Source organism: Drosophila persimilis, unplaced genomic scaffold (assembly GCF_003286085.1).
Source record: "Drosophila persimilis strain 14011-0111.01,24,50 unplaced genomic scaffold, DperRS2 tig00002791-arrow-arrow-pilon, whole genome shotgun sequence".
NCBI lineage: Eukaryota > Metazoa > Arthropoda > Insecta > Diptera > Drosophilidae > Drosophila > Drosophila persimilis.
Genome location: NW_020825702.1, coordinates 8,667 through 26,665, shown reverse-complemented (window position 1 = coordinate 26,665; position 17,999 = coordinate 8,667). Strand labels below are relative to the sequence as shown.

General features: G+C 41.7%; 2 protein-coding genes across 2 annotated transcripts; both read right to left on the bottom strand.

The window, feature by feature from the left end:
- Window positions 1-3,440: 3,440 nt before the first annotated feature.
- On the bottom strand, window positions 3,441-4,746 carry LOC113567234 (POC1 centriolar protein homolog). The gene has a single exon (XM_026994403.1). The coding sequence runs from the start codon at window positions 4,707-4,709 to the stop codon at window positions 3,471-3,473; it is 1,239 nt and encodes a 412-aa protein (XP_026850204.1). The 5' UTR covers window positions 4,710-4,746; the 3' UTR covers window positions 3,441-3,470.
- A 10,477-nt stretch (window positions 4,747-15,223) lies between these two features.
- On the bottom strand, window positions 15,224-16,567 carry LOC6604180 (POC1 centriolar protein homolog). The gene has a single exon (XM_002029076.2). It carries the CDS (start codon window positions 16,528-16,530, stop codon window positions 15,289-15,291), a length of 1,242 nt encoding a protein of 413 aa, XP_002029112.2. The 5' UTR covers window positions 16,531-16,567; the 3' UTR covers window positions 15,224-15,288.
- Between the last annotated feature and the right edge of the window lie 1,432 nt (window positions 16,568-17,999).

Sequence of the window (17,999 nt, the reverse complement as noted above, 5' to 3'; positions counted from 1 at the left end):
TTTTTTCATGTGCCCTTCTTTGCCACAGTGATGGCATTTAATATTACTTCTAGCTTTTCCCTTAAATAATATCTTTTGCCGTGTGTTTCTAGATCCAAACGTTTTACGATTATTAAAATTGTTATTATTTCTTACAACTGCCTTCATGACTTTACTACTTGTATCAGTACTTTCATTTCTTAATTTGGTCTCGTAGTCGAACAATTTATTTTTTACAAACGCTAATGATAGAGTTTCATCTGACAAAGTTTCGATTGCCGTGATGACACCATTATAGGTTGAAGGTAGAGTCTGCAGCAAATGTGCCACTTTGTCCATCTCATCCATTTTAGCGCCCGCCCCTAACAACTCACTCACTGTTTCATCAAAAATAACAAAATGACTCGAAAGTGTCATTTCACTTGAGAGTTTGAGTGTTATTAAACGTTTACGTGCAGCTAATTGCGACGCAAGGCTTCTACGCTCATATATGGCGTCTAAATTCTTCAGAATATCACGTGCCGAAATGTCGCCTGCCGCGAAGTTTAGAAATGCGTCGCCTAAATATTGAATTAAAATGCTCTTCGCACATCGCTCTGCCTTTTTCCAATTATCATCTACTTCGTTAGGCATTATGTTATCGACTACTTGGAGCACCTCTAATTCAGCAAACAAAGCTCTGATTCTAAATTTCCATATAGAATATTTCTCGCCACAAAAAGGCTTAATATGTTGCTTATTTCTTTCCATTTTCTATGTATGTATATATTATACACACACACACTACAAAAAAAAACTACACAAGAACGCACGCGGAACTAATTTCACAACTATTTGTTATTAATTTAATTTATTTAAATTGGCGTGGACTGGGCCCATAACCTATTGGTAGACTGGCTATGACAATTAGTAAACGGAAGACAGTACCAAGTTATGTTTTTCTTTAAAGATTAATTATATATTTCTTGATTACTTTTTTGCTGCAACACCGGTCCACACACTTGAGATCACAAAAGAAGAGAGAGAGTCGACACTTCAAGTGTGACCAGACTAACTCATAATAATAATACCTAACATATCGATAATATTATTTAATGTTATTGTTTGAATGTGGGAATAGGCGTATTCCAACAAATATCCACATCTATCTATGACACTTCCACTCACCACTCATATGGGAGAAATGGTAAAGTTTCGAATGAAAACTTTGTATCTGGGGAAAGTTAGCTTACTTTGTGCAAACTTTTGGCACCGAGAACAATGCGGAATGCATAGAATTTTCATAAACTTTGACACTTTGGCTCTGCAGTTGACTGCGGTCTTGGGGCGATAGCCAGATAGCCAGAGAAGATCCCATTGAAAAATATGAGAAATATGTTCTGACGAAACTGGAGCAGGACTTGTTCTACCATCCAGAAGAAAATGTCCTGCGCTTCCGCACAATTAGTTTGCGCTCCCAAACCATTCCCAGGGAAACCATTCTGCTCTGCTCCATACCCATCTTGGAGATGGCAATTTGCAAGGTGCTAAGCGCAGTCTGAGGAACAACAACAAATCACTTAGCCCTAATGGCTTCTGGGGTAATGGAAGGAACGTCAGTGCATTTAACCGAAAAACCTCAAGCAGTTAAGCGACGTTTTGGTATGAGATGAGGATGACAAGAGTCCCTCATAGAAGGAGCTGTCAAATGGTTGTCTTTTCTTGTCAGGGAGAAAGTAGAACGTTGCACGATGCTCCGCAAGGGTGAACCCCCACACAGCCAGCTCCCTGTGGATAATGAGCGACCCAATTAGGCAAAGTGAGTGTCGGTGAGAGAGATGCATATGAACCATAAAACAATTGAACATTGTGCTGCAAGCAATTAACCAAGCAACAACCACAACCCAACATAAAAGGCCACAAAAAGATGATGCCAACAAGTGCTGGCTGGAATAGCGAAGGGAAATTCACTTCCTTGTGGGTATGAAACAGAGTGAAAAGCGGGCGCTTAAATACTTAAACGAAGTTGTGGGCTTTTGTTTGCTGAATGTTTGCTTAATATATGGGAAATGTATATCAATTGAAGAGGGAATGAATGCCTATGAGAGGTCCCAAAGGCAGAGGTAGCCCAAGGTCTAAGAGATCTACTAAAACTCCTCTTGAGACTCAATCTTCATCTTTCAGGACACCTTCTACCACGGAATCACTTAGCTCCGAGCAGTTTTTTACTTTACATTCTCAGCTTCTTTCACCAAACTAAAGCCTTTATTTATTTGGCTTTATTCCCACTCATCATCGCAACATGTGTATGCAATTTAGTCACTCCGATCAATTGCACACAGTTGTCCAACTGTCGGACTGTCATTTCTTTATTAGATTTGTCAATGCAACATTTTTTGCTTTTACTTCGCCTGGAAAGCCCAGACCCCCCACATGACCATAAAAATCATTGGAATTGCAAATAGATGGATAGAAAAAACTGGGAAACTTTTTGGAAGGACGACAAATGCGCCCTCAAACTTGTCGGTGGTGTCACATGCAGGCGATGCGTATAAATTAGAGCTGCCATCGAGTGGTCACCGAGAAGTGGCTGGCGGAGTGGTCATTGTGCGGCATCTTAAATATCAAAAAATCCCCCAGTCAGGGGGCCCTGATCCTGCCCCTTGGCCACTGCACCTGAAGCAGGCGCTGGCGAAAACAATAAATTTCCCTTTTCCCAGTCACATCGACACACAAAAAACAAGGAGGAATCTAACATGGAAACCACTACCGCTTCGATGGATAGTCAGGGGAGGAATGAGGACCCGGTATGGGGGCAAGAAAAATGATGACCACTGGACGCACGCGTGAACATGATGGCCCCATTCCATGACATAAAAAAAGGTAGCGTTACGTCCAAGGAACAACTTGCTGGCTAATAAAAAGAGGAAGGAAACCAGAGGACAAACCTGTTTCAAATGCATGGGTTTCCCAGGAGGAGGAGTAGTGCTCTAAATGGTAGGAGAGGGGGTCACTATTATGACCAAGAGTTGAGGGTGTTTATGCGGAAAAGGTAAGTGCCGTTGAGGTTGCCCCATTGCCATAGCTGTCGTGTTGTTACTGCCACAGGGCTTTTAGTCAATATCTCAGGCATTTTGCCATTTTTCTTCATTTTTTACGCATACATGTGCAGTCCCAGTCCCAGTCTCAGACATATGTGTGTGTAAGTTACCCGGAAGTAAAGCTGTTGTTTATGTGTCATAATAAATCATGTTCAATGCACACGAAACAATTTCATCTAAGTGGGTAATGGAAAAGACTCCTGTAGTCGTAGTCCACTTCCTTCTGCTGTTCCCTTTGCTGTGATCTATTGTACAGGGAAGTAGTTTTACGTGCAGTAGTATTGGGTGATGATAGGCTACAGGAAGCGATAGAGAGGCTTTGTTAACAGTTAAGTAACTTCTAAGATAGAGAATCGATATTTTTAATTATTGCCAGGTTCTTCTAGTTATTTGTTAATAGCTAATAGTGAACTAAAAAAAAGAACTGGTGCTGCGAGGCTTGAAGTCCAACTCCTTGGACACCAGTTTGGCGTGCGACAGCATCGCTTTCGGCTGACCAACCGAAGAAGATTTGCTGGCACTTTTTGGTGTCTCTGGTAGCTTTGTGTGTTCACTGTCAAGCACCTGGAAGTTTTCGTCCAAAATCTTATAGGCGTGCGACTCGCGCATATCGATGCGAATGCTGTGGTCGTTCGACAAGGCTGTGCTGCTGGCGTTGCTCTGCTGGTAAACGGAGGCTACACTGGTGTCGCAGCTGGAGGAGAGCAGGGCAGACTTGGCCTCCAACTGGGAGGCATCGTAGGTGTGCAGATTAGACTGCCAAACTAACAGCTGGCGATCGTTGCCACCAGTGGCAAACTTCTCTCCATCCTGGGAAAAGCCCACAGCATTTACGGCCGCCGTATGGCCAGTCAGTGTATAGATGGGTCTGCCCTCCAGCAGATCCAGAACGCGTATGGTGCAGTCATCGCTTCCGGACAACAGAAAATTTCCGCTGGGATGGAAAGCCACATCATTGACGGGCGCCGAGTGAACCACATACAGCTGCAGCAGCTGGCTGCCGCCAACATCGAAGATTTTGATCCGGTTGCATCCCAGGGCCACGGCCACCATGTTGCCCCACGGATGCCAGGCCACCTGCCGTGGGGCGCCCCGCTCTTCGGTGATGGTGCGCGTGCACTCTCCAGTGTTGACGTCGTAGATGCGCAGCGATTTGTCGTCGCTCACGGTGGCAATCATCTTGCCGTTGGGGCTGAATTTGGCGGCACGCACCCAGTTGGTCTGCTGGCTGAACGACGAGAGGAACTGGCGTTTGGCCACGCGCCATATCTTCACGGACTTGTCGTCGGAGGCTGTCAGCATCATCTGGCCGGTCGGGTCAAAGTCGATACTACGCACTGGCTTGCTGTGGGCCGCAAACTCACCGGATACGCCGCGCACCTTGGGCTCCCAGATCTTCACAGAGCGGTCGTGGCCGGCGGAGGCCACCAGATTGCCCTTTGGCGACCACGCCACTCCATACACAGCCGATGAATGCGATCCGAAGCGAATGCAGCGTGACGCTTGTTTCAGGTTCCATAATATCACAGAGCCGTCCAACGATGACGTCGCGATCTGAGACCCTTCGGGGCTGAAGCGGAGCTGGGTGATGCTGCCCGAGTGGCCAGTGAAGTGGCGGTCGAGGGCCGGATCTCTGAACAGTCCCTGCATGTTTGCGTTTAATAGGTTTCTTTTTCGAATCGTTTATTTGCTTTTTTAACAAATTATTTTGAAATTTTTGCCGCTTTGTTTGAAGGAAAATGCCGTAAGCATTATTGTGAAGTATTAGACGAATTTCAAACATAAAATAACATTTTTTAAAGTTTCTCGAGAACTTGCGGAGCATTCACAGCATCCCATATATTATCTCATCGCTGTGACAACCCCAACAGCATCTGCGAATTGGTTAATGTATTCACATAAACGCACCCGCAAATCCCAGTTGACTTTTTTTATAAACGCTTCTAAATGCAAATAAAAGAAGTCACTTAAAAAATTATTCAGCCGCCGACTGGGGACCAACGAAAGCCCAGAGCCGCCACAACGAGAAATAAATGTGTTAATGTTCGCCCGGAAACGCTTTTCGAATTCATGTCAGTTTCAGTTTCAGTTTCATGTTTGTGTGTGGTGGTTTCTGCATGGGGGTAGTGTGTGGAGGGGCACGCGTGTCACTCACAGAGATTTACTGGGAACAGGACCCATGGGGGAAAGGTAGTCAGTGCCCCAGTCTCCCGCTGACACTCTGCCACAAATGGCAGCTACGTTGCTCTAGAAACAACAGAGGTATACGTAATCGTACACATATTACTTTTAAATATTGCATTAAAGGTAAATACTTTAAGAAATTCGTAAAAATGTATGCAAATATTTAATCTAGAAGCATGGACAGCTGTCATAGCGATGTTGACTTTAGCTACACTCAAGTTCAAGGCTTGCAAAGCAGATATAAATACTTCGAACGCGTAAAGCCATTCCACCAGTTCGATTTAACACTCGCATAATGTTATCGCGTCTTTCTTTCGTTTTCATAGTGGGAATTTCATTCTTCAGCTCGAGCTATTCCTACAGGATCATGGACATTCATGATGATTTTCCGACGTGTCTAGCGAATAATAAACAAATCGGGGAAATGAAACCCATAGATAAACACAAGACTTTCTATAAGGTTAAAGAAATCAACAGCATGGTTGAGCATGAAGCTCAACCAAATGAAAATAAACCAAACAACTGGCTGATGCGGATGATGATGTGCAAAGAAGGGCACATGAACATGGACCGGTGTTGCAGCAAAAAGTAATCAAGAAATACATAAATAATCTTTAAAGAAAAACATAACTTGGTACTGTCTTCCGTTTACTAATTGTCATAGCCAGTCTACCAATAGGTTATGGGCCCAGTCCACGCCAATTTAAATAAATTAAATTAATAACAAATACTTGTTAAATTAGTTCCGCGTGCGTTCTTGTGTAGTTTTTTTATACCCGATACTCAAAATGAGTATTGGGGTATATTAGATTTGTGGTGAAAGTGGATGTGTGTAACGTCCAGAAGGAATCGTTTCCGACCCCATAAAGTATATATATTCTTGATCAGCATCAATAGCCGAGTCGATTGAGCCATGTCTGTCTGTCCGTCCGTCCGTCTGTCCGTCTGTCCGTCCGTCTGTCCGTCCCCTTCAGCGCCTAATGCTCAAAGACTATAAGAGCTAGAGCAACGATGTTTTGGATCCAGACTTCTGTGATATGTCACTGCTACAAAAATATTTCAAAACTTTGCCCCGCCCACTTCCGCCCCCACAAAGGGCGAAAATCTGTGGCATCCACAATTTTAAAGATACGAGAAAACTAAAAACGCAGAGTCATAGAGAATGACCATATCTATCCAGTTTGATGCGTGACCTTCCATCCATGGCCACAATTATTAGTTATTGATCTGAATTATGAAGTCTAGTGTAAGTTAGGCTAGGGCAAAGCGGGAGCGCAATAAAAGCTCGCTCTCTCGCTCTTGGCGAATTCGCCCCGCTTTGCCACCGTAGGATAGCTAGAGTAAGAGATTTGAATTGTGAAGAAAATATAGTTGTTCGCCAACCTTGAAATAGATCGAGCGTATCAAGTTTTTCGCCCCGCCAAATAAATAATTTAAATTACAGCCACCCAAAGTTTTCGGTAATTGATTAGAAAAACTCTTCTAATTTTTCATGGCGCCCCCGGGTGGACTGTAAAGTGAATTATAGGCAACAAAAAACAAGTGACAGTGACACAAGAAATTGCAGTATACATATGCAAACATATTCGTTGCCCGCGTCGTGTGTGTGTGCAATCGGCACATCAAAATGTTGCCAATTCGACAACGGCACTCAAATGAATTGGCGGTTATTGCGAGGGCGAAAGCGAGGGGTGGTGAAAGTGAAACCTCATCACCCGCACCCGCAATGCGTTTGCTTAACGGTTCATTGGATTGCTGCGAGTCCTCCAGCTTCCTTCCGTACTAGTCCGGGGCATGTCCTGGGCCCATAACCTATTGGTAGACTAGCTATGACAATTAGTAAACGGAAGACAGTACCAAGTTATGTTTTTCTTTAAAGATTATTTATGTATTTCTTGATTACTTTTTGCTGCAACACCGGTCCACACACTTGAGATCACAAAAGAAGAGAGAGAGTCGACACTTCAAGTGTGACCAGACTAACTCATAATAATAATACCTAACATATCGATAATATTATTTAATGTTATTATTTGAATGTGGGAATAGGCGTATTCCAACACGCCCCCCTCAAAAATAACATTAATTATCAAAATCATAAAAATAAAAAATAAAAAAAAAGTTTTCATCATTAAATTAAAAAGGTAACATTCAATTGTTATTCTAATGTGGTTGGTGTGCATTCTGGGACGTGTTATGTGATCTAGCATTTGCTCTAAGGATACGGGGAAAGCCCAGAAAAACCCGATCAGATCACTTTAAAATTAGATTAACATAAAATTAAATTATTTTAACAATTCATTGGGTCTTTTGGTTCAAATCAAAAAAAAAATTAAATATGAATTAATGTAATAAATTCGTTAATAAAGCTTCATGTTCATGTTTTCATTAAATTGGAATCATTCTTCTTGTAGTAGTCCTAATTTGTTCCGCAGTTCCGCAAATCTAGGTAGTGGCTTCGTGAAGATGTCAGCAAGTTGGTTGTCTGTATTAATATACTCAAGAGAAATCTCATTAGTTTCTATCTGTTCTCTTGAAAAATGATATTTTATATCAATATGCTTTGCTCTTTTATGACATGAGGGATTATTTGCAATGCTAATACAGCCTCGGTTGTCTTCATAAATTTTAATGGGTCTGTCGAGTTTAAGATTAATACTATTTAGAAGAGACTTTAGCCATAAAGCTTCTCTTACAGCTTCAAATAGGGCCATATATTCAGCTTCAGTTGATGAAGCTGCCACTGAATTCTGTCTTTTTGTATTCCAACAAATTAAATTGGAATCGAACATTTTAAACAAATAACCCGTTGTACTTTTTCTATCAATCTCATTACTACCCCAATCGGAGTCTACATAGCCAACTAATGTATTTTCAAATGATGTATTCTTTTTAAATATAAGCTTCATATCAATAGTTCCCTTTAAATATCTAATAACCCTTTTTAAACATTGCCATAACTCAGCATTGTTCTTGCTACTATATGTACTCAAGACATTTACAGCGGTAGCTAAATCTGGTCGTGTACACAGCATTATGTACATTAAACAGCCAATAAGGTTACGACATGGAGCATTGCAGTCTTCATCTGAGTTAAGTAACTCATAATTTAGTTTATTTAGTAATGGAGTACTGACTGAATTGCAACTATCCATGTTAAATTTATTTAAAATTCTTTTTACATATGCAGCTTGACTCAAATATATTTTGTCTTCAAACATTTCTACTCTGATACCGATAAAATGTTTTATCTCATTTAAGTCAGTCATTCTAAATCTTTCGCTTAAATAATTTTTGAAATTATTCATTCTATCCATATCCCTTGTCGCTATTACTACATCATCAACATATAATAATACATATATGTTTTTCTTTATGTCACCTCTATCAAGAATATATATGCAACGATCCACGGGAGAGTTTACAAAATCGAATTCTTTCAATGCTTGCTCAAATACTTGAAACCAGCATCTAGCTGCTTGTTTGAGCCCATAAATGGCTTTGTTCAGTTTGCATACATGCCCAGCACCGCATAGTACGCCCTGAGGAGGCCGCATATATATCTCCTCACTTAATGTACCATTGAGGAAAGCTGTTTTAACATCCATCTGATGGACTTTAACTGGACTAAAACTGGCAATTCTAGCAACGGGAGAAAATGTTTCTTCATAGTCTACTTGGTACTTTTGAGTAAATCCTCTTGCAACCAGTCTAGCTTTGTATTTTATTGGGACTCCTAGTTCATTATATTTAATGGAAAATACCCATCTACTGTCTACAATATTTTTGTTTTCTGGCTTCTTTATAATTGTCCAGGTGTTATTAATTTCATGGGCATTTAACTCTGTATTTATTGACTCCTCCCAATCAGATTTATCATTCCTAAAATTTATTTCATCAAAAGAATTTGGAACTTCATCAAACATTATATGGGCATTTAATATAAATTTGTTAAAGCTTTTATCATGTTCTTTATAAGACACCTTCGGCTTAGACTTTAACCTCTCACTTTTTCTACTAATTATATTAGTATCCTTATTTTCTTCACGACAATTATCTGGCTGATCAGCTTTTTCACAATCCTTACTCTCATTCGGGATATATAATTCCTTACTATCATTCAGGAAATCAGTTTTTCTTTTCCTACTTTCATTCGGAAAATTCAGCTTTTCGCATTCCTTACTTTCATTCAGGATTTCACATTCCGTACTTTCATTCGGGAAATTAAACTGATCATATTCCTTACTCTCATTCAGGATTCCACATTCCGTACTTTCATTCGGGAAATTAAACTGATCACATTCCTTACTCTCATTCAAGATTCCACATTCCGTACTATCATTCGGGAGATAAAACTGATCACATTCCTTACTCTCATTCAGGATTCCACATTCCGTACTATAATTTGGGAAATTAAGCTGATCAGATTCCTTACTCTCATTCAGGAATTCTTGTTGACTTCTTTCCTTACTCTCTTTCGGGAAATCTGTTTCAAATTTTACTTCTCTAGAATAAAGCATATTAGTCTCGTCTACGACAACATCTCTTGCAACAATAACTTTTCCTTTAATGACATCCCACAATTTGAGTCCATTTTGTTCATACCCTATCAAGATAGCTTTGAATGATTTTTCATCAAATTTACCTTTTTTAATTTTGTTGTGCACATACACGGTTGAACCGAACACTCTTACAAATTTTAAATTGGGCTTTCTATTGTGCCACAGCTCATATGGGGTCATTTTACAATCACCAAGTGCTTTGCTTGGAATTCTGTTAATTAGATATGTTGCAGTTAGCACAGCTTCACCCCAAAAACTTTTGTCTAATTTTGCACCATTTACCATAGCACGAGCTTTCTCTGTAATGGTTCTTATCATTCGCTCCGAAACACCATTCAACTGAGGTGTATGTGGCACTGTCAAATGATAACTTATTCCTTTATTAACGCAGAACTCACGCATTTCATTCGACAAGTATTCTCTACCGTTGTCAATGTACAAATTGACAATCTTGAAATTAAAATGAGCCTCGCTCTTTGCTACAAAATCTTTAAATACATTGAATACATCTGATTTATATTTTAACAAATAGGTTACACAATAATGTGTAAATTGATCTACGAAGATCACAAAATAATTTTTATCGTCTAGTGTAACTGGTTTAATGGGGCCACATACATCTGAATGTATTACAAACAAGGGTCGTTTTATATAACTTTTATCTTTAGATTGCTTAAATGGCAACCTAGCCTGTTTCCCATTTAAACATGACTCACAAACTTCATCTGATATTTTTAAATTAACAAGAAGATTACTGTCATTAAATAAATTATTATTCTTTATTTCAAGCAATTTTGCATTGCTTATATGCCCCAACCTCTCATGCCATAATCGATAATTATTTTTGTTCCTAGCATCTACACTGTATGCTTGGAATTTGACTACAGGTATATCCAACATACCTGTATGTTTAACAACAATTACTCCATTTTTTGATATGGAGACACCACCACAGTCAAACTTAATTGACATCCCTGCCTGTTGCAGACGCTTGACAGACATGAGGTTTCCTGCTGCCTCCTTGCAGTAGAGCACATCCTCCAGTGTGATATTGTGTCCATTGTGCAGCCGCACAATTCCACGCTTAGTGGCATATAAAAACTCGCCTTCTTTTGCCACAGCGATTTTAATTGGCTGCTCCAATTCGATGCAATCGGCGTACAGCGAGTCATCATTGATCAAATGATCCGTTGCACCAGAATCGAGTATAAAACCGAGTTCATTATTTATTTGATCACTCTTTTTCATTTTCCGCATCATAAATGCGAACCCGTGGCCCGATGCTGCAAGCTGAGCTTGTTTATTATGTTTATAATTTTCTTTGTTTTGATTTAACCTTATAAACTGGCAACAGTCTTTTTTCATGTGCCCTTCTTTGCCACAGTGATGGCATTTAATATTACTTCTAGCTTTTCCCTTAAATAATATCTTTTGCCGTGTGTTTCTAGATCCAAACGTTTTACGATTATTAAAATTGTTATTATTTCATACAACTGCCTTCATGACTTTACTACTTGTATCAGTACTTTCATTTCTTAATTTGGTCTCGTAGTCGAACAATTTATTTTTTACAAACGCTAATGATAGAGTTTCATCTGACAAAGTTTCGATTGCCGTGATGACACCATTATAGGTTGAAGGTAGAGTCTGCAGCAAATGTGCCACTTTGTCCATCTCATCCATTTTAGCGCCCGCCCCTAACAACTCACTCACTGTTTCATCAAAAATAACAAAATGACTCGAAAGTGTCATTTCACTTGAGAGTTTGAGTGTTATTAAACGTTTATGTGCAGCTAATTGCGACGCAAGGCTTCTACGCTCATATATGGCGTCTAAATTCTTCAGAATATCACGTGCCGAAATGTCGCCTGCCGCGAAGTTTAGAAATGCGTCGCCTAAATATTGAATTAAAATGCTCTTCGCACATCGCTCTGCCTTTTTCCAATTATCATCTACTTCGTTAGGCATTATGTTATCGACTACTTGGAGCACCTCTAATTCAGCAAACAAAGCTCTGATTCTAAATTTCCATATAGAATATTTCTCGCCACAAAAAGGCTTAATATGTTGCTTATTTCTTTCCATTTTCTATGTATGTATATATTATACACACACACACTACAAAAAAAAACTACACAAGAACGCACGCGGAACTAGTTTCACAACTATTTGTTATTAATTTAATTTATTTAAATTGGCGTGGACTGGGCCCATAACCTATTGGTAGACTGGCTATGACAATTAGTAAACGGAAGACAGTACCAAGTTATGTTTTTCTTTAAAGATTATTTATGTATTTCTTGATTACTTTTTGCTGCAACACCGGTCCACACACTTGAGATCACAAAAGAAGAGGGAGAGTCGACACTTCAAGTGTGACCAGACTAACTCATAATAATAATACCTAACATATCGATAATATTATTTAATGTTATTATTTGAATGTGGGAATAGGCGTATTCCAACAAATATCCACATCTATCTATGACACTTCCACTCACCACTCATATGGGAGAAATGGTAAAGTTTCGAATGAAAAATTTGTATCTGGGGAAAGTTTGCTTACTTTGTGCAAACTTTTGGCACCGAGAACAATGCGGAATGCATAGAATTTTCATAAACTTTGACACTTTGGCTCTGCAGTTGACTGCGGTCTTGGGGCGATAGCCAGATAGCCAGAGAAGAGCCCATTGAAAAATATGAGAAATATGTTCTGACGAAACTGGAGCAGGACTTGTTCTACCATCCAGAAGAAAATGTCCTGCGCTTCCGCACAATTAGTTTGCGCTCCCAAACCATTCCCAGGGAAACCATTCTGCTCTGCTCCATACCCATCTTGGAGATGGCAATTTGCAAGGTGCTAAGCGCAGTCTGAGGAACAACAACAAATCACTTAGCCCTAATGGCTTCTGGGGTAATGGAAGGAACGTCAGTGCATTTAACCGAAAAACCTCAAGCAGTTAAGCGACGTTTTGGTATGAGATGAGGATGACAAGAGTCCCTCATAGAAGGAGCTGTCAAATGGTTGTCTTTTCTTGTCAGGGAGAAAGTAGAACGTTGCACGATGCTCCGCAAGGGTGAACCCCCACACAGCCAGCTCCCTGTGGATAATGAGCGATCCAATTAGGCAAAGTGAGTGTCGGTGAGAGAGATGCATATGAACCATAAAACAATTAAACATTGTGCTGCAAGCAATTAACCAAGCAACAACCACAACCCAACATAAAAGGCCACAAAAAGATGATGCCAACAAGTGCTGGCTGGAATAGCGAAGGGAAATTCACTTCTTTGTGGGTATGAAACAGAGTGAAAAGCGGGCGCTTAAATACTTAAACGAAGTTGTGGGCTTTTGTTTGCTGAATGTTTGCTTAATATATGGGAAATGTATATCAATTGAAGAGGGAATGAATGCCTATGAGAGGTCCCTAAGGCAGAGGTAGCCCAAGGTCTAAGAGATCTACTAAACCTCCTCTTGAGACTCAATCTTCATCTTTCAGGACACCTTCTACCACGGAATCACTTAGCTCCGAGCAGTTTTTTACTTTACATTCTCAGCTTCTTTCACCAAACTAAAGCCTTTATTTATTTGGCTTTATTCCCACTCATCATCGCAACATGTGTATGCAATTTAGTCACTCCGATCAATTGCACACAGTTGTCCAACTGTCGGACTGTCATTTGTTTATTAGATTTGTCAATGCAACATTTTTTGCTTTTACTTCGCCTGGAAAGCCCAGACCCCCCACATGACCATAAAAATCATTGGAATTGCAAATAGATGGATAGAAAAAACTGGGAAACTTTTTGGAAGGACGACAAATGCGCCCTCAAACTTGTCGGTGGTGTCACATGCAGGCGATGCGTATAAATTAGAGCTGCCATCGAGTGGTCACCGAGAAGTGGCTGGCGGATTGGCCATTGTGCGGCATCTTAAATATCAAAAGTGACACCCTATCCCCCAGTCAGGGGGCCCTGATCCTGCCCCTTGGCCACTGCACCTGAAGCAGGCGCTGGCGAAAACAATAAATTTCCCATTTCCCAGTCACATCGACACACAAAAAACGAGGGGGAACGTTGTGAGTTGCTGCGGACACCGCAACTCTACGGTTATACCCGATACTAAGTCAGTATGGCTCTCCTCCGGCAGACGCCGCTAATATTAAGCGACACGACAAACAGTGTGTGCGAGAGAGACAGAAAATCAGTTTGAGCGTGACGTCGGGCGCTGCGTAGCCACTGCAAATTGATTTGTTCCTTTTGGCTATAAAAATGATCTGATCTGACCCAGATTCAGCAATCTAATAAATATGGTCATTATCTACGATTCTGCGTTTTTAGTTTTCTCGTATCGTCGAAATTGTGGATGCCACAGATTTTCGCCCTTTGTGGGGGCGGAAGTGGGCGGGGCAAAGTTTTGAAATATTTTTGGAGCAGTGACATATCACAGAAGTCTGGATCCAAAACATCGTTGCTCTAGCTCTTATAGTCTTTGAGCATTAGGCGCTGAAGGGGACGGACGGACGGACAGACGGACAGATGGACAGACGGACGGACGGACAGACAGACAGGGCTCAATCGACTCGGCTATTGATGCTGATCAAGAATATATATACTTTATAGGGTCGGAAACGATTCCTTCTGGACGTTACACACATCCACTTTTACCACAAATCTAATATACCCCAATACTCATTTTGAGTATCGGGTATAACAAGGAGGAATCTAACATGGAAACCACTACCGCTTCGATGGATAGTCAGGGGAGGAATTAGGACCCGGTATGGGGGCAAGAAAAATGATGACCACTGGACGCACGGGTGAACATGATGGCCCCATTCCATGACATAAAAAAAGGTAGCGTTACGTCCAAGGAACAACTTGCTGGCTAATAAAAAGAGGAAGGAAACCAGAGGACAAACCTGTTTCAAATGCATGGGTTTCCCAGGAGGAGGAGTAGTGCTCTAAATGGTAGGAGAGGGGGTCACTATTATGACCAAGAGTTGAGGGTGTTTATGCGGAAAAGGTAAGTGCCGTTGAGGTTGCCCCATTGCTGTCGTGTTGTTACTGCCACAGGGCTTTTAGTCAATATCTCAGTCATTTTGCCATTTTTCTTCATTTTTTACGCATACATGTGCAGTCCCAGTCCCAGTCCCAGTCTCAGACATATGTGTGTGTAAGTTACCCGGAAGTTAAGCTGTTGTTTATGTGTCATAATAAATCATGTTCAATGCACACGAAACAATTTCATCTAAGTGGGTAATGGAAAAGACTCCTGTAGTCGTAGTCCACTTCCTTCTGCTGTTCCCTTTGCTGTGATCTATTGTACAGGGAAGTAGTTTTACGTGCAGTAGTATTGGGTGATGATAGGCTACAGGAAGCGATAGAGAGGCTTTGTTAACAGTTAAGTAACTTCTAAGATAGAGAATCGATATTTTTAATTATTGCCAGGTTCTTCTAGTTATTTGTTAATAGTTAATAGTGAACTAAAAAAAGCGTGGACTGGTGCTGCGAGGCTTGAAGTCCAACTCCTTGGACACCAGTTTGGCGTGCGACAGCATCGCTTTCGGCTGACCAACCGAAGAAGATTTGCTGGCACTTTTTGGTGTCTCTGGTAGCTTTGTGTGTTCACTGTCAAGCACCTGGAAGTTTTCGTCCAAAATCTTATAGGCGTGCGACTCGCGCATATCGATGCGAATGCTGTGGTCGTTCGACAAGGCTGTGCTGCTGGCGTTGCTCTGCTGGTAAACGGAGGCTACACTGGTGTCGCAGCTGGAGGAGAGCAGGGCAGACTTGGCCTCCAACTGGGAGGCATCGTAGGTGTGCAGATTAGACTGCCAAACTAACAGCTGGCGATCGTTGCCACCAGTGGCAAACTTCTCTCCATCCTGGGAAAAGCCCACAGCATTTACGGCCGCCGTATGGCCAGTCAGTGTATAGATGGGTCTGCCCTCCAGCAGATCCAGAACGCGTATGGTGCAGTCATCGCTTCCGGACAACAGAAAATTTCCGCTGGGATGGAAAGCCACATCATTGACGGGCGCCGAGTGAACCACATACAGCTGCAGCAGCTGGCTGCCGCCAACATCGAAGATTTTGATCCGGTTGCATCCCAGGGCCACGGCCACCATGTTGCCCCACGGATGCCAGGCCACCTGCCGTGGGGCGCCCCGCTCTTCGGTGATGGTGCGCGTGCACTCTCCAGTGTTGACGTCGTAGATGCGCAGCGATTTGTCGACGCTCACGGTGGCAATCATCTTGCCGTTGGGGCTGAATTTGGCGGCACGCACCCAGTTGGTCTGCTGGCTGAACGACGAGAGGAACTGGCGTTTGGCCACGCGCCATATCTTCACGGACTTGTCGTCGGAGGCTGTCAGCATCATCTGGCCGGTCGGGTCAAAGTCGATACTACGCACTGGCTTGCTGTGGGCCGCAAACTCACCGGATACGCCGCGCACCTTGGGCTCCCAGATCTTCACAGAGCGGTCGTGGCCGGCGGAGGCCACCAGATTGCCCTTTGGCGACCACGCCACTCCATACACAGCCGATGAATGCGATCCGAAGCGAATGCAGCGTGACGCCTGTTTCAGGTTCCATAATATCACAGAGCCGTCCAACGATGACGTCGCGATCTGAGACCCTTCGGGGCTGAAGCGGAGCTGGGTGATGCTGCCCGAGTGGCCAGTGAAGTGGCGGTCGAGGGCCGGATCTCTGAACAGTCCCTGCATGTTTGCGTTTAATAGGTTTCTTTTTCGAATCGTTTATTTGCTTTTTTAACAAATTATTTTGAAATTTTTGCCGCTTTGTTTGAAGGAAAATGCCGTAAGCATTATTGTGAAGTATTAGACGAATTTCAAACATAAAATAACATTTTTTAAAGTTTCTCGAGAACTTGCGGAGCATTCACAGCATCCCATATATTATCTCATCGCTGTGACAACCCCAACAGCATCTGCGAATTGGTTAATGTATTCACATAAACGCACCCGCAAATCCCAGTTGACTTTTTTTATAAACGCTTCTAAATGCAAATAAAAGAAGTCACTTAAAAAATTATTCAGCCGCCGACTGGGGACCAACGAAAGCCCAGAGCCGCCACAACGAGAAATAAATGTGTTAATGTTCGCCCGGAAACGCTTTTCGAATTCATGTCAGTTTCAGTTTCAGTTTCATGTTTGTGTGTGGTGGTTTCTGCATGGGGGTGTGTGTGGAGGGGCACGCGTGTCGCTCACAGAGATTTACAGGGAACAGGACCCATGGGGGAAAGGTAGTCAGTGCCCCAGTCTCCCGCTGACACTCTGCCACAAATGGCAGCTACGTTGCTCTAGAAACAACAGAGGTATACGTAATCGTACACATATTACTTTTAAATATTGCATTAAAGGCAAATACTTTAAGAAATTCGTAAAAATGTATGCAAATATTTAATCTAGAAGCATGGACAGCTGTCATAGCGATGTTGACTTTAGCTACACTCAAGTTCAAGGCTTGCAAAGCAGATATAAATACTTCGAACGCGTAAAGCCATTCCACCAGTTCGATTTAACACTCGCATAATGTTATCGCGTCTTTCTTTCGTTTTCATAGTGGGAATTTCATTCTTCAGCTCGAGCTATTCCTACAGGATCATGGACATTCATGATGATTTTCCGACGTGTCTAGCGAATAATAAACAAATCGGGGAAATGAAACCCATAGATAAACACAAGACTTTCTATAAGGTTAAAGAAATCAACAGCATGGTTGAGCATGAAGCTCAACCAAATGAAAATAAACCAAACAACTGGCTGATGCGGATGATGATGTGCAAAGAAGGGCACATGAACATGGACCGGTGTTGCAGCAAAAAGTAATCAAGAAATACATAAATAATCTTTAAAGAAAAACATAACTTGGTACTGTCTTCCGTTTACTAATTGTCATAGCCAGTCTACCAATAGGTTATGGGCCCAGTCCACGCCAATTTAAATAAATTAAATTAATAACAAATACTTGTTAAATTAGTTCCGCGTGCGTTCTTGTGTAGTTTTTTTATACCCGATACTCAAAATGAGTATTGGGGTATATTAGATTTGTGGTGAAAGTGGATGTGTGTAACGTCCAGAAGGAATCGTTTCCGACCCCATAAAGTATATATATTCTTGATCAGCATCAATAGCCGAGTCGATTGAGCCATGTCTGTCTGTCCGTCTGTCCG

Bases quoted from the DNA above. Each gene is read 5' to 3' on its own strand.
- LOC113567234 (XM_026994403.1), bottom strand. From the start codon at position 4,709: ATGCAGGGACTGTTCAGAGATCCGGCCCTCGACCGCCACTTCACTGGC.
- LOC6604180 (XM_002029076.2), bottom strand. From the start codon at position 16,530: ATGCAGGGACTGTTCAGAGATCCGGCCCTCGACCGCCACTTCACTGGC.